Here is a 26,993-nt window from a genome sequence, read left to right as displayed (position 1 = left end):
CACACACACACACACACACACACACACACACACACACACACACACACACACACACACATTGGAGCATGGAGGAGAAGGAGGCCAATTACCACTGTAAAGTCTATTCAAGACATGAACAGTGGGGGATGGCTGGCAGGGGAGCTAGGTTCATGGACCAGCTGAAGAAGACCAGATTGGCTACCAGAGCAGAGACGGTGCCATCTCAAAAATTCGAAAAGTTGCGTCAACAGCACAAATTCCAATAAAAAATACAATAAAAGAGATAACAGTGAAGGGCAGAAAACAAGCTGAAGAAGATATGAGGAGGATGTGAGCCGAGCACTCGCCAGGGTGTGGACAGTAGTTTGAGACGCAGTTAGTGGACAGTTAGCGCTCGCTAAGATGGTGGAAAAGTGGTTCACATGATGCAGAGAGGGGCTTGCTGTGCAACAAAGCAATGGTTTGGAATGCAGAGCATCATTGGAGACCCAGCGGTGAAGGCGAGGTGAGACAGAGGGTGAGGAGACACAGAACCACCCTAATGGGTATAGGGGGGACAGACCCGACTTTCAATCATGGACCGAAGGATAACAGAGAGGTGAAGGAGAGGAGGATGATGATGATGATAAGGAACAGCGAAGACTGGAAGAAGAGGTGGCAAACAAAATAGTGGAAATGAGATTGACACCATTCTGGGAAAGACCACAACTAAACAAAATAAAAAAACAACCAAGTAACAAAAATGCTGGTTGGGGGAACCAACAAAGCACTCGAGAGATTGCGATGAAAATAATCTCATTAAAGGAACCCAATAACGTGAGCTTTGCACCGGCACTGCTCCTACAAGAAAAAGTAGCAAGAAACATCGCAATAAGAGCAAACCAGCCCATGGAGACAGATATCAGGCACGACCATGGAAACGGAGACACAAAGGGAGCAACTGAGAAAGGAAACGGGACAAATACAACAATCTACAAGGGGAAATCACAGCTCAAAGCTATTGAGGAAAATCCAAAAAATAAATACCAAATACAAAATTTGAAATAAAGACCAAGAGGTAATGGCTGCTGAAAGCAAACTCAAAATATAAGTGATAGCAAGAAAGAAAAAAAAAAAACGATGACAAAGTCAACAAAGGCAGAAAACAAAATTGCATGTTTGAAAATAAAGATTATACCATGAATTAGGGAAACAAAAGCAAAACGTGTCAAATCCCCCAAGAAAGATAAACTTGAAAATTTCTGGGAAGGAATCTATGAGGACCCAAAAGAACAAAACAAAGAGGTGGATTGGATCTAAAACTTGGAGAGAAAAAATGCATTCAGTGATATTTAATGAAGAAAAAAAAAGTTGCAAAAATGCAAAACGTTAAAAGCCCCAATGGAATTCCAAACTGCTGGCTAAAGCAACTAGATGCTCTACACAATCACTATGCTTGAGCATTCATCAAGCTTATCCAAGGGGAGGACACCTTGGATGAGTGGCTCACAGTAGATAACACCTTCCTCATCCGAAATTCTGAAGAAACCCAACTACCTCACAAGTATAGACGAATAACATGTCCACCAACAATGTACAAACTTTAACAGAAATCATCACAGAAATGATATACCATCACCTAACACAAGAAGGAGGCCTTGAGGCAGAACGGAAAGGATGCAAGAGAGGATGCTATGGAATAATAGACCACCTACTACTAAACAAGGCCATACATGAAAATTGCAATACAAGAAGAATCAAATTGTCCACAGCATGGATAGATGACACAAAAGCTTTTGACAGTGTCCCCCATTCATGGATGATAAAATGTATGCAATTGTTCAAGATCAATCCCCAAATAATCATACTCGTAGAGAAAGCAATGAAGCTTTGGAATGTCATTGATATTACAGCACTCGGAAGGGGAATCGAAATACCAGGGGTGAAGATATGTTGAGGGTCTTCCAGGAAGATATCCTTTCACCCCTCCTCTTTTGCCTGGCCCTGGACCCACTGCACAACCTCATAAATGACCAAGGACATGGATATCTCCTGACATCAAATAAAATAACATCCAAAAGAAACAAGAAAGGTGCACATCTACTGTGCATGGATGATCTGAAACTCTTCGCATCAAATGACCAAAAATTGGCAGAACAACTCAAATTTGTGAAACGGTACTCTGACGACATCCAAATTGAATTTGACTTAGATAGGTGTGCCAAGTGCACAGTCATACAAGGTAGACCAACAAAACAAATATAAAAGAAAATATCAACAGATATACACCTACAACTGGGAAAACGATAAAAGAGCAGGATGGCATAAAAAAAAAAGTTGGACGATTGCAAGTAGACAAAAAAGGTTCTTTGGAATTGCTAAGAAGAGGACAGCTCAACTGGGATGGAGAATGAATCCTTATAAATGCCCAACACCAAGACCACTGCACCAATGGCTGTAAGAAAATGTCAGGACTGAGTCAATTTTATAAGTGTAGGTTATGCAAGGTAGAAACAGAATGTAAAATGATGTAACATCCTCCTCTCAGGATGTAAAAAAACTCATATCAGATCAGCTGTACACACAAAGGCACAACAAGGTATGTGGAGAAATCCACTGACACATCTGCAAAAAATTCAATATCCCAGTTCCATAAAACTCATGGAAACAGAAGCCAAAAGCAATCACTGAAAACAAGGAAGTAATGCTTACACACGACCTAATGATCTCATCGAGCGTGACGATGAACATAGAAAACAAAGCACTGTGACTGGATATCATATTGAGGAACAAAAAAGAAAAGAAGGCATTGCTAATTGAGGTTTCAGTTCTCAGCGATTTTGGCCAAAACAACGCAGAAATCAAGAAAATGAACAAATACCAAGATTTCAAAAATGAAGTGAAAATATCCTAGAAGTTGATGAGCAATGGGAATGATGAAGAAGAACCTTAGATATCTGAAAAACTATCTCTGAGAATATTACTACAAACGAACTACAGTTTGAAGCTGTCTGTGACTCGGTGATGATCCTCAAAAAAGACCTCAGAACAAAACTTTGAGAACTAGAAAACTTTACAAATTGGTCCATGAATCATGATCCCTTACTGAAACGGAGGTCGATACTTCGAGACCCGAAGGACTCCGTTCCACCTTCTTTAACCCACATATGGAGATAACAACTAATGACACACACACACACACACACACACACACACACACACACACACACACACACACACACACACACACACACACACACACACACACACACACACACACACACACACACACACACACACACACACACACACACACACGGCTCCCTTATATTATAGTATTGATTAAAACAATATTGAAATATGTCATTCATTTTGATGAAGATGATACTTTAAAAATTTTTTTAAAAATTCATCAGGTTGTTTATGATGTGCTAAAGAAGTGAGGTGAATAGAGTCAATGCACAGGAAATAATTTGCTCATTAATGGTGAGGTTTTAACAAGATATAACTACTTCAGCAGGCAATCCTTCCAGAGTACCGGAGAGCTGAAGAACACTCCCCCCACCCCACCCCCAATCATCCTTCAAAGTGACAGCAAGTAGATAAGTTCTCCTTATGATAAACTAGTTGTTTCAATTAACTTTAAAGCACAGTTACTGAAGTTAGACTTTAGAGTGCATTGAGTAATATTTGTTAAAAAACACTTTTGTGTAATGAGAGTAAATTCCATTACTTTACCTATTACAGCCAATTCATAGAGAACATTGTTTAATTAATGTGGACACAGTGGTTTGCGGAAATGTGTAATCCGGGACGGGATGTTGCCACTTCTGAATACGTACATGTAGCACTCCATGTGAACTGCTCTGACACACTCTCTGAACCTCAGGATGCACAAAGCTTCTCGACTGTCATTTTCTTGTTTCCAGCTCCAACCTTCGGCCTGCTTGCTCGTACCATGACTTTCACATGCACACATTCAGGCGCCCAGCGGAGTGCCAGGCCTGCCACCTGCTGCTCCGGTAAGACACTTTGGTGTCCAGCACATTCAAATCAAAGAAAGAGATAACTTTTATAAGAATCCATTTGTGCAACCACTGGGCGAGCATGATAACCTTGGGTTAAGGCCCAGCCACACTTTGACGTTTTAGCCAGCTTATGCTGATTTTTGCAAAAATTTGTGTAAAACGCTGGTACACGTCGAATACGTTTTGGGTAAGTTTTGTATATGTTGAGACCACGCTGATAAACACTGCCATTAGTGGTAGTACGCTGGCTTTAAACGTTGAACTTTTGGGTTTTCCTCAAATTTTTTTCATGCTTGAAATTTTGATGACGTATGCCGGCGTATGACTCACACGTTCCGCTACGCTGGCCATAAGTTGGAGGCACGTTATGCGCTCGTTGACACACGTTGAAACACGTTACTTGTAAGTTACTCATAAGTCGAAACACGTGGAGGTAATGTTGAGCGTACCCGAAACTTATTTCTAACCTATGAGTAACGTTTTTGTAAGCACGCTACACGAACGTTGTTCACACTTTGCAACACGTTACTTGAAAGTACTACTACTAATACTACCACTACCACTACTACTACTACTACTACTACTACTACTACTACTACTACTACTACTACTACCAACATCGACATCACAATTCTCTCGAACTACGACTACTACTAATAACATCGACATCATTCAATTCTCTCGAACTACTACTACTACTACCAACATCTACATCACTAAATTATCTCGAACTACTACTACTACTACTACTACTACTACTACTACTACTACTACTACTACTACTACTAACATAGACATCACTAAATTCTCTCGAACTACTACTACTACTACTACTACTACTAATAACATCGACATCACTAAATTCTCTCGTACTACTACTACTACTACTACTACTATTACTGACATTGACATCTACTCAACATGGAGTCAGGAACACTGACGGGTTCCTCTTGTGAAGCCCATTTGTATATACCAATTCCCCGAAACGCTGCCAATACGCCATTATATGGTAGCTGTAAGTTAGAAACACGTTCAGTAAGTTCTGTGGTCGTCCGGAAGACGTCAATCAAATTTGTCTGCATCCGCCAATGTGCGTTTGAGATACGTTACACATAGGTTCAAAGCACGCTACTCATAGGTTCAAAGCACGTTACCTGTAGGTTAAAAATTAAGTTTCGGGTATGCTAAACATTACCTCGACGTGTTTCGACTTATGAGTAACTTTCAAGTAACGTGTGGCCGACGTGGGTAAACGATTGCGGAGCGTGCCGAGAACTTACACCAGCGTATGCGGAACTTGTGAGCCATACGTCGAGTACGTCGTAAAATTTTCAGCATGCTTGAAATTTCACGACGTACTAGACGTACCACGTAATATGCCAGCCTACTTCATTGTTTTTCATCGTGCTGCTAACGTATACACAACTTACCCATACCGTATTCGACGTGTCCCAGCGTTTTAGACACATTTTTCATAGGTCCGCATACGCTGGCTAAATTGTCAAGGTGTGACTGCGATGTTGACACTTCCAATTTTCAGGCGGTTATGATTTAAATCGGCGTGCGGCAGGTTTTTAACAGAGAACGCCACGAGTTTGTCGGCGATACGTGCAGCGCACTATGACTAAGTTAAACTATCGTTGGGCATAGGTTGTGAACGCCGACAACAGGCTAAGCATTCGTTGGTATAAGTTATCTTTAACACAACGAAACGTTCTGTGCCCGTTACTAATACGTTATGCATACGACCAACACGTTATGAATATGACCAAAACTTAAAAAAAAAACCCTCAAAACTTCAGCGTACGCCAACGTTTTACGTGCGTTTTTATACGTTGCCATTCCTGGCTAAAACGTCAAGGTGTGACTGGGCCTTTACAAGCTTTCTAACCCGGGTTCGAATCTCGGTCCAGCTATAAACTATCGCCCTGGTGTTTTTCATGCAGAGTGAGGCATCACTGTGCGCACCGTCTTTTGGATGGACGTTAAAAGGAATGTGCTGTTTGCAAGCATTCGTTGGTGGACATTAAAAGATCCCACAGCATATTTTGTGAAGAGTCAGCAAGTTGTCATCAGGCCCCTGACAAATTCCAAATTCTTGCAATAACTTGCAGGAGTTATTGCAATAGTGGCACAACAATTCTCCAAACAATAATGCAAACCTGCAGCCATGTGCTGCATTGAGAAAGAATTGAATAGTGCAACTTACTAATGTTGCGTGTAAAACAACCTGTTTCTGAGTGGATGAAAAATTTCCACGTTTCACCAGGACAATAAAGAAGAATGAATGAATGAATGAATGAAAAACTGGGCTGTTTATTGGTGCAGAAGTGGTGATATTTTGATCATTTTCTTACTCAAGGAATTGCTTTAATCATTCTGCTCTCAGCAATTGTTCTTTTCTATCCGCATCTCCACAATGTAACGCCTCCATTTCCCTCACCTTCTGGGTGCAGTGGGTTGTTCTACCAAGGGTACAACTGCAAGCGCTGCGGGGTGGAAGCACACAAGGAGTGCTTGGACAAAACCCCAGCCTGCCAGCGGCCCCTCCCTCCTAACCCCAAACAGGCAACTGAAGGTCACGTGTCATAACTCAGTGTAGATTTTCTCTGCATGTTTGGCCTACTGCTCCGCTCACTGTAGCTTTACTTGCTCACCATTCATACAACTCATTTTCTCACCATTTACTTGCTGGCTGTCGCATTTGTGCCGCTTCGCTATCTCTTCCCTTTTCACATTCATTTCTCACTTTTTCCACTCACCGCTTGCTCTCTGCACCACACGTTTCCTGTTTTAAATTGTATTCCTTCTTGCAAGAGAAAACTACCGTTCCTCAGCACTTGTTGCTGTTGGTGAAAATATCTGCAGAGGAACTTTTTCCAAAATATATCAACTTCCCAGATAAATCGATCCGTATAATCCCACTATCGATTTTCCTTCACCGTGCATGAATTGACAACAGTGTTGTAGATTCTTTTTAAAAATCCTATTCTCATCTATTTTTCTCTCTAGTTTCTCCTCCTGCAGATTACTAGTTTGATGTACTCATCCGACAGGATGGTATAGAGGTAATGCACTTACCTTTGAGCTGTCTAACCTCCGTTTAACCCCCAACCTGACTATATAATCATCGTATTGGTGTTCACCAACATCATAAAGTGTGCCGTCCCTCACTAGGACGTTAAATCCTTTTGTTGGTGGATGTTGAAGAATCCATGGTGTCTTTCCTTATAGAGTACGCAAGTTATTGCCATCATCCTGGGCAAATTTCAAATCCTTTCTCTAACCTATAGTGGTCACTGAAAAGCCTGAATATTGTCTGATAGGGCTACTGCACTTTCTGATACAGTATAGTTTGAAACAGTGATGCATCCCAGACTACTGTGAGTTTCTCATTTGTTCTGAACATGTTGAATGGCCCTCGTAAGATAGTTGCTGTGTACACAATTTAAAATTGAGTTGACTAAAAATTTTGCATATGTGTTACAGACACGGAATCTTCACCGCCATTGAGAGTCAAGGTGAGAATTACACCTTATTCCTCTTTTGAGGTCACTTGCATATGGTACTACACATCCATTTGGGGAGAAGGGCATTGGGGAAAAGAATAGAAGAGGAGGAATGGGAAGGAAGAAAACGGCAGAAGAGTTGGGATGCAGGGCAACAAAAGGAGAAAAGAGAACAGGAAGAGGTAGAAGTAATGCAATGGAAATAAGGTCAGGTATGGGAGCATGTGCCAGAATAGCGCGTCGCTGCGTCCACTTTCCGCCGGTACTCCAGGGGCCTCCGTCTGGCCATCCCTCAGGCAGATGCCAGGCCCATCCTCATCTCCTTGAGATGATGGTCAACCTGCTGCAATCATGACGCACGTGGTCGGCCCACTGGCCTCCTCCACTCATGAGACTCCCTCACTGAGAGAATCTGGTGAGCAGGATCAGCGTCAGGAAAACTAGCCATATGTCCATACAGCCGCTACTGACGCTCACGGACTATGCAGGTAACAAATCTCATCCGAGTCTCTCTCAGCAACCGCTCGTTGGACACAAAATCCGACCAGCGATAGCCAAGGATTCTCCGAAGAGACCTGGTACCAAAGGAATTAAGTCTCTGTCTCAGATCCTTGGTCAGAGTCCAAGTCTTGCATCCATAGAGCAAGACTGGAAGTACCAAGGACCTGAAGACTCGGACTTTCGTCCTCCCGCACAGGTACCGGCAGTGCCGCACCCTATGATCCAGTGAATCCATGACTCCCCAGGCCCGACCCAGACGTCTATTGACCTCTGACTCACAGCCAGCAGAGACATGAATATCACTGCCAAGGTAAGTGAATCTCTCCACGACCTCAACATCCTCACCACAAACACACACAGACAGGACAGCAGCATCCAAGATGTCACAGAAAGCCTGGATCTTAGTTTAGACCCAAGAAACCCGTAATCCCAGTGGCTTCGACTCCTCATTCAGCACCTCGAGGGCCCCCAAAAGGATGTCTAAAGTCTCCGCAAAGATGACTGCATCATCTGCAAAATCAAGGTCCGAGATGTTGACATTCCCAAACGATGCACCGCAACTTGATCTTTCTGACATCCTCCCTAAAATCCAGTCCATACAAGTGCTGAAAAGTGTGGGGGCCAGTACACACCCCTGACGAACTCCAGTAACAACTGGAAATAAGTCAGAGATGGTACCACCACACTTCACAGCACTCTCAGTACCAGAGTAGAGTTCAGACATCAGATCGATCAGCTTTGGTGGCACCCCGCGAAGACCAAGAATCCTCCAGAGGACATCCCGATTCACTGAATCGAACGCTTTACAGAGATCAACATAGGCTGCAAGCAGCCCCTGCCGAAACTCTCATCTGCGTTCAGTGAGGACACGAAGAGCAAGATACGGTCAATCGTTGACCTCTTTGGTGTAAAGCCTGACCGCTCTGGACGCTGGTGCTCAAGCAGATGGTGGCGAACCCTATCAAGAATTATCCGAGCAAAGACCTTGCCCGGCACTGAGAGCAGCGGCACGCCTCGGTAGTTGTTGCAGTCTTGGCGATCACTCTTCCCTTTCCAGAGCGGAACAACAAGGCCCCTCTTCCAATCAGTTGGGATGATGCCTGTGTTCCAGGCAGAGCACAAAACTGCATGCAACGACACGAGTGCAGCATTTCCACCAGCCTTGAGAAGTTCAGCATGGATGCCACAGATCCCTGGAGCTTTGCCCCGTTTCAACTGGTTCACCGCAGCCCGTGTTTCCACAAGCGAAGGTGGACCACAGTTGATTGGAGGGTCAGCAACAGGGATTGTAACACCCTTGACGTCCAACTCGACAGCTGGGGGATCAGCCTGGTACAACTGCTCAAAGTAACCAGCCCAGCGGGCCTTCACTTCATACTCCTCTGTCAAGAGCCTACCACTCTCTGCTCTAACTGCAGTGCTCCGAGGGATGGGCTGGGATGAACGCAATGCGTGAATTCCCCTATAAGCGCGACGAGAATCACCTGTCCACAGGTGATGCGCTACCCCCTCACAGATTCCTCACACATAGGCCTCCTTGTCCACCCTCAGTGCACGTACAGTTTTACGCCTCAGCTCCCTGAACAGCTCAGCTCTGCCATTCAGCCTGGCCCTGCGACTCTGGTCAATGGTATCCAGTGTCCCTTGAGAGACAAAATTCTTCTTTGCCCTGCGGTGAGTTCCAAGACATCCACCGGCAACATCAAGGACTGTCATCTTGAAGGCACTCCATAACTCTTCAGGACCCCCCAAAGCACCCAGACCCCCCAAGTGTCCACTCAGCCTGTTCGTAAACTCCTCAGCTACTCTCTCATCCTTGAGCTTGCCAACATCCAACCTAGGCTGGGATGGTACCATTCTCCAGGATTTAAGGTGCAGCTTTAGAGTTGCTACAACAAGCCTGTGGTCAGTATTGAGGAACTGAGCACTCCCGTAGACCCTGCAGTTCTGGATCATCCTCCAGCGACCGTCAATGAGGACATGGTCAATCTCCATTGCCGCACCACCAGCGTTGGAATACCAAGTCCAGCGATGAGCTTGTGGGCGCTGAAACCATGAACCAGCCACCCTAAGTCCATGACTTCTTGCAAAGTCAACAAACTTAGTGCCATTCTGGTTCATAGTTCCTGACCCATGGGGACCAACACACACCTCATAACCATCCCTATCAGTTCCAGTCGATGCATTGAAATCCCCCAAGACTAGAAGTGTATCTTGTCTGGGGCACTGATCAACCACAGACTCGAGTGTGGCGTAGAATGTGTCCTTCACGGTGAGATCACTCGCCTCAGTCAGAGCATAAATAGAGACCAGGGAAATGACACCTAAGGAGTGACGAATCCTTCATCTCATAATACGCTCGTTGACCGGTGTTACCTCAATTATCATTGGGGTCAGCTTATTGGACACAGTTACAGCAACTCCTTGGGTATGGTAACCATCAGAGCGACCAGACCAATAGTAGGTGTAACCACCCACCATTATGTTACCGCTGAATATGTTGATGACAAGTAAATGGAAATGAAGAGGGGGAATTATTGGGGCATTCAAGAAAAAAAGAGTGGAGGAGGAAATTTCAGCATTATTACATAACGAATATGTAGGTGGCCTATGATCCCATAGTTGTACAAATGCATCATGTATGAAATAACAGCTTATATAAATAATTATCAACAATAATGTGCTGAAGTTGTTGTTGCATGTAGTTTTCATGAGGTAACAGTAGTTGTAATAGATTTCAGAATATGTTGATGATAAATTTTGAATGTTGAGAAGAAATTGTGGCTTAGACATTGGTGGTGATGGTGATAAGGTCGTGGCAATCTGTTGCTGATGCAATCTATGCCAAACATGGCTACTATTGGGTTTCATACCTATCGTGGATTGAGGGGCAACGATGGGCTTCATGACAGGTGTGTTGCATCATGGACATGGCATTAATCTGTCTGTTTCATATTATTGAATGCCATACACACTTTTGGGATATTAAGAGTTAACTCGAGTTCAATGTACACAAAAAGTAAATAAAATGAAATCGAGTTTGGCCATTGTTGATTCGAGGGGCAAACATTACAGAATGTTAGTATACACATCCATCCATCCATTGGGACCATACTCTGTACAGAGCATTGGTGCTGCCTAAGCAGTCTCCTTGGCTATTGGGCACAATCCTGGACGGGTCGCCACTCCGACACAGGATATCATCAAGCTGGCACTCATTGTGCCAACCTCGGAAGGATGACAGGCAGAGTCAACCCCACCTGGTGTTAATTCAATAGCAGAGCAGGATTTAAACGCAGGATCCTTGGATCCCAAGCCCACCACCCTAACCATTAAGCCAAGACCAGGCATAGTCTACACAAATGTGATTGGAAATACTGATGAGATTCAAACATTGGTGCGGATTTGCTCGAAGGTGAAATCTTGGTGAAATTTTCGGACGGATTGTACCTGATTATCGTGTCTGGTTCATTGAATGCAAAATCTCTGCAGAATCCTCCAAACCTGCCTAATCCTAATGGTTTACGTATTCACAAGATGGCAGCTGAAGGCCCTCATCTCGTGCCACCTCCTTTACCACCCCAGACTTACAAGATTCCTGGGCCAGGTGAGTTTGATTTGGGTTATCTTGTCTTATTAGGATGTCTGACAGGATAGTGAAGAAGCAGCACACTTGCCTTTGAGCCATTTAGTCTGGATACTATTCTCGGCTTGAGTACAAACTGTTAGATTGGTGTTTCCCATGCAGGGTGATACATTAATCTGTGCGCCATTCCTGAGCTTGATGTTAATCTGGGACCTGTCAGCTTGCATTAGCTGGTGGACGTTAACAACTAAATGGTGTCTTTCACAAAGAGTAAGCGAGGTTGCACCAGCACGCTGAACAAATTACAAGCTTTTCCCTAAAATATGCACAGCAAGTCATCTGGTCTTCTCCGATATTCCTTGACACCAGGTGAGACAGCTTCTTATCTCAGGATGTAATTAGTTACCTTGTGGGCAACAGTTCCTATACTGTGAACCAATTTAAGCATCCAGGTGTTCGCACTTATGTGGATGGCCATCTTCGGCTACGGAAGGCAACGATAGCATTCGGAGAAGATTGGCAGTTTTTATTATTGCACAGTTATCTTCTTTGCCTTTGGCAATGTGAATCATACTTTTTTTCGTATTGTTTTTACTTACTTGTTGTTACCTACTATTTTTCCTTTGCTCCATTTTGTCTGTTCCACGAGCCTCGATACTTGTACAAAACGGTGCTGAATTGTCCCAGGTATTGTAGGTCTTGAAGCAATGTTTGACTCGTTTTTGATTGCACTAACTAGAGCTTCAGTTGCTCAGAATGCCGATGAGAGCAAGCAAAACATTTAGCGTTTGTTTCCTGATTCCAAACCTCGTAGCACTGCCACAGGTCCAGGCGATACAAATTTATCGGGGATGTCCATCACCACCAAACCACCTTCCACCATTGCTCATCTCCACTGGAGAGGTGCTGGAACTTACCCATGCTGAACCAGATGCTGTGTGGTGGGAGGTATGTTGGCGTTTTTAATGCAGTGTTCACCAGCACAATCGGAATGTATATTTGTCACTCACACATTCCATTTCATGCTGATACAACCTGTTTTTATTTACCAACGCATCTAATATATTTAATATTTTTTAATATTAAATATAATTTTTAATATTTTTTTTATCTACGTCATCATTAATTCATTGATGCTTTATGTATGGTTTGCACATTCAGTACATATCAACAATAATTAATTTTTAAAAATCAGTTAATAATTAAGCTGTGAAAACGAATATTCATTTGACAAATAGTCAATGGAACATGTGCATCAGGTATCCAATCACAGCGGTGGGCAACGGTTCCACGTATCTTGGCTTCCTTGCCTCTCCCTGCAGCCACTGCTGGCCTTGAGCTTCCTGCTCTTTGTTTTTTTGTACACACTGTGGAGACTCGTGGAGGAGCTAGAACACAGAACAGATCAGGATGTAACAGAATTAAAAGAACATTAGAAAGAGAGAAAGGCGGAGGGGACAACGAGGACAAGATGCAGGGTGCAAGGACTCTCAATCACAGAAATGGAAGGATAAACTCATGGAAACTCCAAAAGAAGTGTCCTTGGGGAGGGTTAATGGTGGTTGAAGAAAATATCATGGTTGTGAATGGGGAACATCTGTCCCTATCTGAAATGGTGGTGAACAGCTGTCATGAAGTCCTGGATTGAAGAATGAGATTGACGAGAGTGAGGAAGTTGGTTCCACAAGGAGGAAAAAGAGGAACGAAAAAGGATGTCAGCAGTGTGTCTGGATTTTGGAGTTTCACTGAAAAGGGGGTTACTAGCAGACTGGGTGTGCTCTGCAGAATCTTGGGGGAGGGGGGCGGAGCAGAGCACAGAAAGAGCAAAGGATGCAATATCAGAAAGGGGGCGGTAGAATTTGTGGATGAAGTCCTTGTAGGATAAGATGAAGATAACCGCTCGGATGACCAGCTTGTGATTCTATCAAGGTCTGAAGAGAGGATTAAGATGCTGCCTGATGATTATATCAAGATGATTTTTCAGAACCAGTAAGATCGTTGATCAAGATTAGGAATAGGATTGGGCCAAAACACTGCCAGGTACATTCCAGGCTTGAGAGGGAGATGAGATGAGTAGATCCTGTTGATAGAAAAGCATTGGTCATGAGTAGGTGAAGTCAGCAAGCCATGTGTCGAGGTGGCATTGGATGCCATAGTATAGAATGCTTGAGATATGTCTGTCCAGGGAGATGATCCAGGGCGATGTTCATGTCTTACATTGAGGGACTCCATCCATTGTTGGAAGAGCAGAAGCAGCATGTTCAAGGTGGAGTAACCAGGTCTGAATCTGAACTGAGGGTCTGACATCAGGCTGTTGGAGAAAAGGAAGGTTTTTATGTCGCCTGTGATGATGGATTCCATGATCTTGCTGATGATTGGAAGTAAGCCGATTGGTCCTTAATTAAGGGGATCAGTTTTTACACCATCTTTTTGTGATTCAGTGATGACATACCTCTATTAGCATGGCCTCACACACCCCCGTTGTGTGACGCCATGCCAATACAGCACCTTGCGGCATGGGCTCGCATACTCCTGGCGGCTCACACAAAGATTGCTGGCTCACCATCATGGGTCTAACTGCACCACCATGAGAGTAGCTCTCACAACGTAGAGTTTAAGTTATACTCCATGGGGGCTATCAGCACCTCAACCCCCGCTGACCCCACATGCCAATATACACTTTATAGCGACCTTTGGCAGCCGCAAAACTGATGTCAACGCCAACATTTGGTAGCTTAAAACATTGCGCAGGTTCTGAAGTACCTACATCGAAAAGTTGGAGCCTCTTGGAGTCTAGGTGCTACAGTACAGCTGTGAAAGAGTAACGTACAAACTTACAAACACACACTGAAAGACTTGCAAATATTTATAAGATTTCAACGTTTTCAATGCACAACTTGTGCCGGAACCACGACGTAGTTTTTTTTCCTGTGCAGTGTTGGGTACCCCACCCAAGCTGGTTCACCAAATCAAGATCAGGTTAATTAGACTTAAATAGATCATCAAGAAGATTGATGTTGAAAGTTGTAAAAAAAAAATTAACCTGAGTGCACCATGGCAATGATGGGCCAAATGTCCTGATTTCCTTGTTTGAGGTTAGTTTCTTGATTTTCAGGCATATAAGCACCCATACATGCATACAGATAATTCCTTTGTGGGGGCCGGGGTGGGGTATTTGTTTTGCTGTGCTCATGACCTTAACCCTTGGTACTCACAACACATATGCAAATCTGTTGGAGATTGGTCCAGCCATTTTTTTTCCTATGATTTTTATACCTACACACATACATATAGATAATTTCCTTGTGGGGGAGGGGGTTTTTGGTGGGGGTGGGGGGGGCGGGAGGATTTTGTTGAGGGGGAGGTCGCTTAAAATCTTGCCAAGATTCTGAAGTATCTACTCCAAAAATTTGAGGCTTCTTGGTGCTACGGTTTTGCTGTGAAAGAATAACATAGAAACGCACAAACACTTGAAATTGTTTATAAGATATATCCTTTGCCATCTCCACTACCTACCAACTTTCCACCTTGAATTATTTATTTATTTATTTATATGTACATATTATACTATCTCCACTCCCAACATGCAACTTTGAATTATTTAACTATTTATAGAAACTTTACCCTAACTGCTCTATCCCCACATTCCACTTTTAATAACTTATTTATTTAATACACTTTACCATTACTTATACCAACTTGACTTGTATATTTATTTATATATATTTTACCTTCTCCACTGCCTACATATTTATTTATTTATTTATTTCGTTATTTAAATGTAAAATCTACACGTCCCATTTTAAGGTGCGGTTGGGGATGGGGGGGGTGTTTGCTAATTGAAGACTGAGATTGTTGTTTAAAATAAAGAAAAAAATAAATTCCTCAGACTCAAGCTTTTGCCATTAAATTTCACATGATGTTGTCCTGCAGGGTCGCTCTTTGTCCACACAGCAGATCGGTTACTTTCCACGTGACTGCGTGAAGCCAGTGGTAATGCATACCATACATACATACATACATTCACCTTTGAATTAGCATATCTTGGGAAAAGGTGACAATATATGTGGTTGGGGGGGCGGGGGTTATTGGAGGGCGGTTGGCGGCCAAGTGCCTATGATCTATCACATAAGCAGTAGACAATATATATATATATATATATATATATATATATATATATATATATATATATATATATATATATATATATATACATATATATATATATATATATATATATATATATATATATATATATATATATATATATATATATATATATATATATATATATATATATATATATATATATATATATATATATATATATATATATATATATATATATATATATATATATATATATATATATATATATATATATATATATATTCACTCTACCTCCCCCATTTTCTCCACTTTGTGGTGTCAGTGATGATGATGATTATAATTAGGAATGGTAAAATCACTGATATGTTTTGATATCTTCCCCCCAAAGTCCCCTTGTTCCGCATCATGGGGTTATCCGATCTGGTGATCTTGAACACAAACAAACAACAAACAACAATACCGTCCACATTAGCCATTTTATATTCACAGAAATTACGATAGGTACATTGTTTTCAAACCAGCCTTATTGATTATTCAGGTGTGTCATGTGTTGTGCAGAGTGAGTATTAGCACAGCATGAGCACCAATAAACAGGGTAGATCTCACTGTGCCTCATTTAGTATCTGTGCGCACCTCATCACAGACAATGAACCAGTGTTTCATCCCACTAATAGGCAAACAGCAATTGTGTCACTCTGCTGATGTGGAATTGATTAGATGATGGTCTGATAAATGGAATGTCTTTCAATGTTCAACATATATATATATATATATATATATATATATATATATATATATATATATATATATATATATATATATATATATATATATAAAAGCCTGGTGTTGGCGCAGTGGTTAGGGCAGCGGCTTGGGATCCAAAAGGTCCTGAGTTCAAGCCCTGTTGGGCCACTGAATTAATACACCAGGGGGTTGACTCAGCCTGTCATCCTTCCGAGGTCGGCGAAATGAGTACCAGTGTACTGGGCCGGTGTATACCCCGGTTAAAACAGGTGTACCATATCCCTGTGTCGTAAGAGGCGACCAGGGTTGCGTCAGGAAGGGCATCCGGCGTAAAACATGTGCCAAATCACTATGCAGATCATACGGATGATCCGCTGTGGCGACCCTTATCGGGAGCAGCCGAAAGAAGAAGAAGAAGAAGATATATATATATATATATATATATATATATATATATATATATATATATATATATATATATATATATATATATATATAGTCAGCCACTAGAAGAGATTCACTCGATTGAACTTCAGCCGTTACTGCTCCTGTACTGCCCTTATTGCAAAGCTGGCATCCAAAGTCATCCACAGATTAGTCATCCTCCATTATTCCAAATAATCTCTTGGCAATTCACAACCACTCACAGCCTGACAGTCTACAAGGCCGATGTCCATGATTCACTGAAGTACAGTACATGCATTTCTTGATGGGGTGGCACTCCAGCATCACATTTGTGCCTCTTGGATTATGTGAAATCAAAAGCCCTCAACATCATGGGCAACTTTGATGATGAGGCCGAAGTATCAGGCCTGTTTCTCTCACATTACAAACATTTCAGTGTCCGAACTAGTTTTTACCCCCTCTCCTTCGGTCTTACTCCATCTGCTCTCTCAGCCCTCCACCCCTCCCCAGATCCTGAAGGATGCATGCATTCTTCCAGTCCCCCCACCCCTTAGTGAAACCTCCAAAATCTATGCTTACTGCACACCTCCTCCATTGTTGTTCGTTTTTTCCCCTTTGGTGCTGCATTTCAGAGACAGTTCAATTCCACTCTTCCCTCCAGAGCTCCAATCAAGTGGTGCACGACCATCTCATGTCATCCCTCACTCTTTCTCATGATTATTTATATCCCATTAACCCAACCCTCTTACTTACAGGTTACTGTGTCCCCCCTCTTCTCCCTCTCTCTCTTCACCTGTTTGTTCATTTGATTGTTTTATTCCCCACGGTCAGTACCTTGCCTTTACCCTCACTTTTCCATGAGCCTACATTTTGTATATTAAAAAATACAATGAATATGCATAATCTTCTTTCAAGTTAGACTGCAAAGAGAGTCAAGAGAGCAAGCAAGGCGTCTTGTGATTTTTTTTGAAGTTAATTATTTATTAAATACAGCCTGTGTATTTCATTGAATATTGAAGTTAAAATGTTACTGATCCATTTGGGTCCCAGTACTAGGAAAATGATGATAAAGCTCCAGTTGGCTAGTTACGAGCCAGAGACAATGTGGCAATGCTTAATTATTATTATTATTATTATTATTATTATTATTATTATTACTTAAACATGATCTGAGGCTCGTAGTGGAGCTGCCACACACACATGGACATACAGATGAACATACACGATGCCACACAAAACTGGTAGATGGGACGAACACAGCCGCTGAGCTTGGGGGAAGTGCCGTTACGTCACCCCCGGGATACTCTGGGTACCCAGTGACGTTACAACAATGGCGCCGCCTTTCTCACCACACTCAGCGAGGCATTTCCGAAGGAGGAATTTCCTCCTCCCCATGGTACTAATGTATGGAGCTTGTCCATGCTCTTAATCTACTACAAATGGATGAGGTGTGTGTGTGTGTGTGTGTGTGTGTGTGTGTGTGTGTGTGTGTGTGTGTGTGTGTGTGTGTGTGTGTGTGTGTGTGTGTGTGTGTGTGTGTGTGTGTGTGATGTTTTTTTGTGGAGCTCTGCTGGACCTTTCTGATGTGGAATGTGCAACACCAAAGTGATCGCCATAATCTCCTAGGTTGATGAGGATAGTTAACTGCAAATAATCTGGAAGAATTCCCATGGTTTAAAAGCACGCCATTTTAAGGTGTATAGAGCAGCTTGATAGGTCCTTCCACGGCATGACATTCTATTTACAAAATATGTGACAAAAATAATGATAATATTGTAACAAAGCATATATTAATTCAAACTAATTATATTAACAACAATAACAATGGTAGTAGTATTTGGCAATAATAATGAGCATATAATCTTTGCCCTGGTGCAAGCACATCTGGAAATGACAATATTTGTGGTTGGGGCGGGAGGGGGGGTTATTGGAGGGCGGTTGGTTTGTACAGAGCGACCAAGTGCCTATGATCTATCACACAAGCAGTAGACAATATATATGTACATGTATGTAGGTTACTGAAAAAGCAAGCCAATGCTCAAGCAGTAGGGCAGGCATGCATGCTTCAAGACCGTGAAGACCGTTGAAAATTTGGTCCAATGGACCAACGGGCCCACGAGTCTTTTAAATGCAGAACGTCAAGCAAGGAAGCCACCCACACCATTTTCAAAGTCTTTTGTATGACCTGGCGAGGGTTTTAACAGCCAACCTCCCAGACTCGGTGCAGACGCTTGTGTCCATATATCGTGTAAGATATAATGACACCGATTCCCATGCGCTTGCATCCCCAAAACGATTGTACTGTCAACTTACACATGCACACCACATATTTGTACTCAATTGTGCACTTACACACCTGCTAGTACACCATGAAGTCAAACAAAATTACACTTTGCAGGAAGCACTCCTTCCTTTGGTTCATCTTGCATTTTTTTGAATGAATGGAATTATTTTTGAATCCCTCGCATTTTTGAATGAATGGAATTTGAATGGAATTATGCTCTTGTACTCCCTCAATGTACACAAACTGTGTTCACACTAAGATACATGATCTCACTCCCTCCATGTGAACACCCTGAAATCAGAACAATTTATGAATCATACTACTTTCAAGTGCACAACTTTAACCTGCCCAGCTTTAATTTACATACACCGTTTCCGTTTATTGTACATTTGCACATACTTTAAACTGAAATCACACTTCCTACACCTGCATGGGGCAACATTACAATTCACTGACTTATGTCAGGAAATGCACTGACTTGCACAATTCCTGCCTTATGAAGTAATGATTAATTATTGATTGATATTGATGATAATTTAGATCGCCAAGTAATCATTGATGGATTTATTTTTTGTCTTGTGTTGCCTTCCAGGTGAAACCCAACAAACAAGGAGAGTTTGACTGTTATCAGTGGTCAGTTTCTTTCCCTACTATCTGCAGCACATCCGTAGCTTGTTCTGAAGGAATCTGACTTGCACACCCTTGTATTTCAAAAAACTGCTTTTCACATACAGTGTTGCTTATCGCATTGTTTATGATCATCATAATGAGATCATTTTACCTTTTGTTTGCATTTTCAAATAATTTTCTTAAAATCAAAGGCAGGTTATGAACACAAGTCTCTTATCAACACTGCCATTTATAAAACAAGAGTTGTCCATCTGTGTGTCTTTCAGCCTTTTGCTTTTGGCTCATACACTACATTATGTTTGTTGCATTACACATGTCAGTTTTATTGTATTCCGGACGACCCGTGAACCCGTTGGGTTCCTGTTGTGACAGCGGTTGACAAAAAAAATCATTAAAAAAAAAAGATAGCTCCAGCGAACTATACCGCTGAGGTTGTTTGCATTGATGAAATTCTCCTGAAGAATACTTGACTGAATCGGGAATTGATTTTTAAATAATTTTTTGTTGCCCGATTTGAGCGAAAATTGATGCTGCACACCGCAGGAGAATGGTGAGAAAGGTGGCCCTAAAATTTTTGTGCTATCATGTACCGTTTTGGCTGTATTTCGGGAACATACATACATACATACAAGATGAGAGTTTTAGTAATATAGAGATAGATGGTGATTTTTTTTCCTCTGTTTATTCTTCTTCGTTTTCATTCAAAATCAGCACAATCCTGTGAGGTAGCATCATTGGCTGAGGGTGAAACTGTGCCACTGATGTTTGCCCTCAGCTTGTTAGGGCAGGAATTTGTAATTTGTGAATGGTGCCAGCGATAGCTTGCCGACTGTAAATCAAGGACACCATGGGATCTTTAACATCTACAAACGAATGCTGGCAGATGGGATTCCCGTTTAACGTCCATCAGAGGGACGGCACAAACACTGATGAATCACCCTGCCTGTGAAACATCGAGATGACAGTTTATAGCTCCGTTGGGATTCAAACCTAGGCTAGATGGCTTAGAGGCGAGTGTACGTACCTCTCGGTCATCCTATCAGCCCCTTTGTTTTATTTGGTGTACTGTACACACTAACAACACTAGGTCGGAACATCACAGAAAAACAATATAGATAGCGAGCATTTGTAATAAATGAAAATGTACAATTAAACACACGGCGTACTGTATGAGCAAAGTACATATTAAATATTGTTAGACAAATAAATTGTTTTGCTGTTGCCATTCTGTGGAACATTTTGTCCATTTGTGATTTGCACAGCCCCCAAATATGTGAGAAACAGTCATATAGCCAGACACCATCAATGAATTGAACTCATCAGTGTGTTTCCATGAGCAATTCAGAACAAAAACAATTGTACATAAAAATTTTTTTGGTATTATTGGATGAAAGATGTTTGTGTTTTTTTTTTTTTTTTAAGCTTTGTCATTAATTTTTAATTACAATTGATACCTTTGCTGAATTTTGCTGAATGCTTTATGCACTGTTGGTGCTCACGTATAGAGCAAGCACGTTATAACTGATTTTTAACTTGAATTTGTTCAACAATATGACAGCTGTTGTATATCACATTATTGTTATAGTCTCGATGTGAAACTTCAGTTTGACTTTATAAAACACAAGTATTGTAAAAGCAAAGTGATTGATGCTGTTTCAGCCTTTTTTGCATAGGAATCATAAGATGTGATTGTATTTAGTAAGTTTGGTGCAGCCTAGGTGAAGGTGATGAGGCAAGTAAGGTGCCATTGTCCTGTTGAAACAGGTTTTATTTATTATAATTATTTTTTAATTGAAGTTTGCCCGAAACAAGACTGAAAGTCACTGCTTGTAAAGTGCTACAAAGAAAAAGAAGAGGAAAAATTGGCAAAACCTTCACATAGTCCTGAAACCAGGAAACCTCTTCATAGGACCACTGTGCAGGAGCGGGTAACTTGGTCAGACAGAAAAATAAATTTTCCGACCCCCATTGGGTGGTTTTGAGGAGACACCATCTCTGTACTGGATGGCCATTGGCTCCTGAAAGTCACAGTCACCTTCCCCACCAACAAAGCCAGTGAGGGGGTGTCGGTTTAGTTGCTGACAACCCGACCATGTGGCACTGGGTTACATATTACCATTGACATTCCCAAAAGACTGACATGAGAATGAAATATTCTGTGGTTATGTAACTTGCTGATCTATGCTGTGCTGAGTGTGTGCGGTTTCACCTGAAAGTGTTCTTTATTTCCCAGTTTATCCCTCATTATTTAATTTGGTTTGTTTGAGTGTTTTTGGATTTTTAAGTGCCAGTGCCACAATTCGCACGAAGTTCTCACATTATCATTTGTTGAATTTTTCTTAATTTTATACAAAGTCAAGGCTCGTGGAAGAGCTAGTACACTGAAAGGATCAGGATGCAACAGAACAAAAGGAGAGGGGGGCACCAACAGTTGGGTTGAAGGACAAAGTAGAGGGAGACTTCGACAAATAATGCAGAAGGAATGATGGGTAGAGAAGTACATATAGGGTGGAGAAGATGGATGCAGAAGGCAAAACTGGAATTTTGGAAGGAGGTGGGCTTAGAAGCAATTTGGGGGTGGGGGTTAATGGCAGTAGAAAAGGTCATTGTTTTGGATTGGGAATAATCAGAGATAATGATGAACAGCTGTCTTGAGACATGGAGGGAAAAATGAGATTAAGGAGAATGTGGAAGTTGGTTCCACAGGTGGGAAAACAGAGGAGTAAATAGATGGAGGTGAGCAGTGGTTCTTTGGTAGTTTCACCACAAGGGGATTGATGGTGAATGGCATGCACACTGCAGAAACGTGGATGGTGAGGGGTGGGGGACAAAGCATGGGAAAAGCAGAGGGTGCAAGACCAGAAAGAATGCGATAGAAGTCAGCGAGACCACTGACCTGTCTACGATGGGAAAGTGATAAACTCAGCCTCAGCGTGGGAGATTCCAATGATCTTGAAGGCCTTGGTTTCCATGGCATAAAGCTGAATAAGGTGTGAGGCTCCCAGGAGTACTCCATCAAGCTGTGGATGAAAGCCTTGTAGGTTGATAGGAGTTCAGGTGTGTCAAGGAAGGGCTTTGTATGACAGAGGATGCCCAGTCGGCGATTGGCTTTGGATGACAACTTTGAAATTTGGTTTGCTCAAGATAGATCATCGCTGATAATGAGACTCAGGAGTTTGAGTGACTGAACTTACTCAATCACCATATCATTATTAATAATTATAATCAATACAAAGTATACTATAAAAATGATACTTTGTTTCTATAATCACTTTATTCTCCATTTTCCTTAGTATGTATGTCGACTATCACTCTAATCTGCTTGGTGTTTAAGTTACCCTTTACTCATACTATTATATATGGAATAACATGATAATATTGCACTGGGTGAATTTCTTTGAGAACTGTATGCTTTTGAATAATAGTTATTATAGCCGTAATGCAGTCCATCATTGTCGGTTCACCTCCATGTAAAAACACTGCCCCTTTACATTACGTCATATATCTCTAAACCTTTTGGGTAAACCATCCATCATTCTTTCTGGAGGAATGATGGTGCTCACTATCCATTAAACTACTTGCCTGGTAGGTTTGTTGGAGTGATGGGACGAGAACAAGCAAATGCTTCAATCGTCCGCCGACCGACTGGCACATATTTGGTCAGGGAACGCCCAGGTGAACCAGGCGAGTTCGCCATCAGCATCAAGTAAGTTGTTCCACTCCTATGAATGCAATGTTTATTCCTTTAGATGTTTCATATTCCCCCGCCAAACACACATACACACACACTAACATGATCTGAAAAGGTTCATAATATTAAAAAAGGGTTTATTTAGGGCTATAGCTATTGTTAATCACCTCATTGTGGTGATTTGTTTTTCAGGTTCAACACAGATGTGAAACACATTAAAATTGTCATCAAGGATGCTTGGTTTCACATCACAGAGCAGCAGAAGTTCCGTGGCCTCGTGGTTGGTCCTTTACCAATAATGAGCACATAAAGAATTTAGAGCATCAAGGTGTCATCAAGATGATGCACAAGCCTTGCCCTCTTTATTATCCCTTATTGCATTAGATTCTTGCAGAAAGTCGAATGTAAGTAGTATGGGTAATAAACTGCTGGTAGACATTGGAAATTAGTTCTTGCCGGCCTGTTTGGTGTTCTGATCTGAGCACTTGCCTCATTGTGATAGGATCTCTGATGTGAGGACTTGCCCAATGATGCTGGTCTCTCAATTTACTTGAACTCTTTTGATTTATTGATTATCTCCAATTATACTTGTAATTCAAGTAAAAGTACAATGAGATCTTCTAACATCCATGCCTAATATCTAATGTAGGAAGATATTTCAAAAAAAAAAAATATATATATATATATACAAGATTAAGACTCGTAGATTAAAAAAATTGAGTGGTGAAGTCGTATGGATTTCAAAAGGCTCATAGTTACACCATGTCAGAGTATCACTGAAGAAGCTTGATCACCAAAAGTCATCATCTTGGTGCAGGCGCACAACCATAAATTCCTGGTGCTGCACCATAGTTTCCCTACATGGATGTGAGGTGTAATAAGGTCAGATATAAGGGTGAAAACCAATTTATAAAGTGCATTAACAGAACTATAAAACCTATACATTGATGTACTGCAAGACAGTGAAATGTCTCGATGTGATCAAATTTTCAAGATTGAACCACAAGCCAAGCTGCTGTGTCCTTCATGAGTTCAAAGGAATGAGAGAAGAATCAGGCAAGTCTATCAGCAGGGAATTGCAATAGTCCAAATGAGATGTTTTGAGATCATGAACCAAAGTTCCAATAGATCCTCTGATTCCAGCATGAGTGGATTTGGGAAATATTGTGCAAATAGAAGAAAATTGATTTGCACATTTTAGCGATTTGGGGATTAAAGGAAAGAGTTGGGTCAACCGTGACACCCAAGATAAGATTGAAACCATTTGAGAGCCTATCCAGTAATACCAAAACGACAATGAAGACAAACGAGTAGAACATCATGATCAGTTTTGTCAAAAGCACCCGATAGGTCCAGAAGTACTAAGAATGTCGATGATCCTTGAACCACCTTGTACAGGATGTTGTTGGTATAACCTTGAAAAGGGAAGTTTCAGTGCTGTGTAACTGTTTAAAACCAGACTGGAAAAGCTGCAAAAAAGACTGTTGGTCCAAGTTTTAGCAGCTGAATGAAAATCGTGAATTAAAAAAATTTTTTTTTCAAGAATTTTAGAGATGAAAGGGAAAAGAGAAATAGGCCTGCAATTTTTAAAATCATTTTGATCCAAAGAAGGTTTCTTAAAGATAGGAATTATTATGACTCATTTAAATACAGATTGAACTGCAGTCGAGAAAATGGAGTGCAATGGAGCAATTTATTATTTATTTAAGTGGAGAGAGAACTGGAAGTGAAGAAGGAACCAAATATGTCTGAGCTGGATGAGATAAAGAAATGAAATGTTTTCTTTGATTGACCAATTATAATTGATTGGACTCAATCTAAATGAAGAGGTAAGAAATGATTCAAAAAGAAAGAAGTATTGAGTGAAGAGTGGAGTCGTATAGGGCAAAAATACTGTTTGGCAAGTGAACTATAAATACCTGAGATGTTATCCTGGAAAGCAGCAGCAAATTGTTGAGAGATAGAGAGATAGAGAGATAGAGAGATCGAGAGATAGATAGATATTGTTTGTTGGAAAGGAGACCTGATGCTGTTTAGATGTTTATCAATAATAGAGAACAACATCTTAGTGCTATAAGAGTTGTTTTCAATCAAAGTATGGTAATATGACATCTTCACTGCTGCAAGAGTTTTGATATAATGGACCATCATTGACTTGAAAGTTCCATCGTTAGTCACTGTCTGAGTTTTGTTGTATTTCATTTCTGATTTACGACAAGTTGTTTTATGAGAATGAGAGAACACGACAAGTACAGCATTAGAGTCCAAGCTGACACATCTAAAAGTATAGTGCATAGTTTTTGTAATAGGCATACGAGTTTGTTGTTAACAAAGGTCATAACTGGAGCATCCTCAAGCTTTATATCAGTGTAATATTAATAATAATAATTAACAGTGATTAAACTTGTGAAGGTTAGCGATATTTCTTGTTATAAAAGGCAGTATTAGCAATGGAATAATGAACAAAGCAGAACTAGAAACTAATGTGAAAACTTGACAGGTCATGTGTGCTTGCAATTTGAACATTGTATTGATTTCTGGTGGTGCAGGAGATGGTCGAGTATTACCAAACACACTCCCTTAAGGAAGGCTTTCGGGCACTGGATACAAGGCTACAACATCCTTTTAGATTGGGAGAACGTCCTTGTACACGAGCCAGTCCATATTCAGTATCCGGCATTGTTGGTCAGTCATTGGGTTGTATACTTTCTTCATATTTTGGTATACATGTACTGTTATTTGAGTTAATGACTGCAGATAACGTTAGGACAAAGACTGCCAAGCAAATATGTTTCAGCACTCAGCAAGTCAGCTAGCGACATTTAACAGCTTGCATTATGTGTAAGACTGTGTTCTTCCAGAAGATACAACTCTTCTGCTAATTAACCCGACTGAAGCCATGGTTCTAACACAAATGCGTCCCAGAGGTGAATGCAAAATTGCATAATGAATTTCTTTAGTAGTACTTATGCCGGAAATTTCTAATTCAGATCTGAGAGCAAAGAAGCAAGGATGTGATTGTGCTATGAGTGTGAGTGAGAGAAATTGTTAGCGAGAGTGGAGGGACACTCATAAACACAGGGTCCATCACTGAATAACATTTTGAAAATAGATATAAGATGAAATGTTGTTACTCTTGACTTGCATCTCTTATCGTAGAAACTTTTATAAAATTCAGTGGTTTTTATAAACAGAGGATCATGTGTTGTCATCACAAGCTGTGACATGCATATTTCAATGCCAGCACTGATGATTGGCATACTTGACTGTGGACTGATTTTTTTTTTGGTCTCTGCGAGATTGAGGCTCATTGAAGAGCAATGTGATAGAGGGTAAAAAGGCAACGAATTGACAGTTGGGTCATGGGGCCACAGTCAGACAATATATAGACAGAGACAGAGACAGAGACAGAGACAGAGACAGAGACAGAGACAGAGACAGAGACAGAGACAGAGACAGAGACAGAGACAGAGACAGAGACAGAGACAGAGACAGAACAAAAAAAAAAAAACACAACAACCTGCAAGTAAGTGGTTTGGGTTATCGG

At 41.3% G+C, this 26,993-nt stretch overlaps 1 protein-coding gene across 5 annotated transcripts in view; it reads left to right on the top strand.

Moving 5' to 3' along the window:
* Nucleotides 1-26,993, top strand: part of LOC147013066 (guanine nucleotide exchange factor VAV2-like) — a 151,894-nt gene that overhangs the window by 108,811 nt on the left and 16,090 nt on the right. For all 5 annotated transcript variants that reach the window (XM_085854564.1, XM_085854562.1, XM_085854560.1 and 2 more), the window contains 10 exons: nt 3,888-3,980; nt 6,443-6,564; nt 7,476-7,507; nt 11,489-11,603; nt 12,397-12,530; nt 15,516-15,575; nt 19,718-19,758; nt 23,345-23,461; nt 23,639-23,726; nt 25,996-26,131. In XM_085854564.1, the coding sequence (XP_085710690.1) occupies nt 3,888-3,980; nt 6,443-6,564; nt 7,476-7,507; nt 11,489-11,603; nt 12,397-12,530; nt 15,516-15,575; nt 19,718-19,758; nt 23,345-23,461; nt 23,639-23,726; nt 25,996-26,131 (938 nt within the window). The remainder of the gene's footprint in view (nt 1-3,887; nt 3,981-6,442; nt 6,565-7,475; nt 7,508-11,488; nt 11,604-12,396; nt 12,531-15,515; nt 15,576-19,717; nt 19,759-23,344; nt 23,462-23,638; nt 23,727-25,995; nt 26,132-26,993) is intronic.

The sequence above is a fragment of the Eptatretus burgeri genome, chromosome 14 (genome assembly GCF_056783735.1).
Source record: "Eptatretus burgeri isolate ZD-2024b chromosome 14, Ebu_testis_v1, whole genome shotgun sequence".
Taxonomy (NCBI): domain Eukaryota; kingdom Metazoa; phylum Chordata; class Myxini; order Myxiniformes; family Myxinidae; genus Eptatretus; species Eptatretus burgeri.
This window is presented reverse-complemented; position numbering and strand designations above follow the sequence as displayed.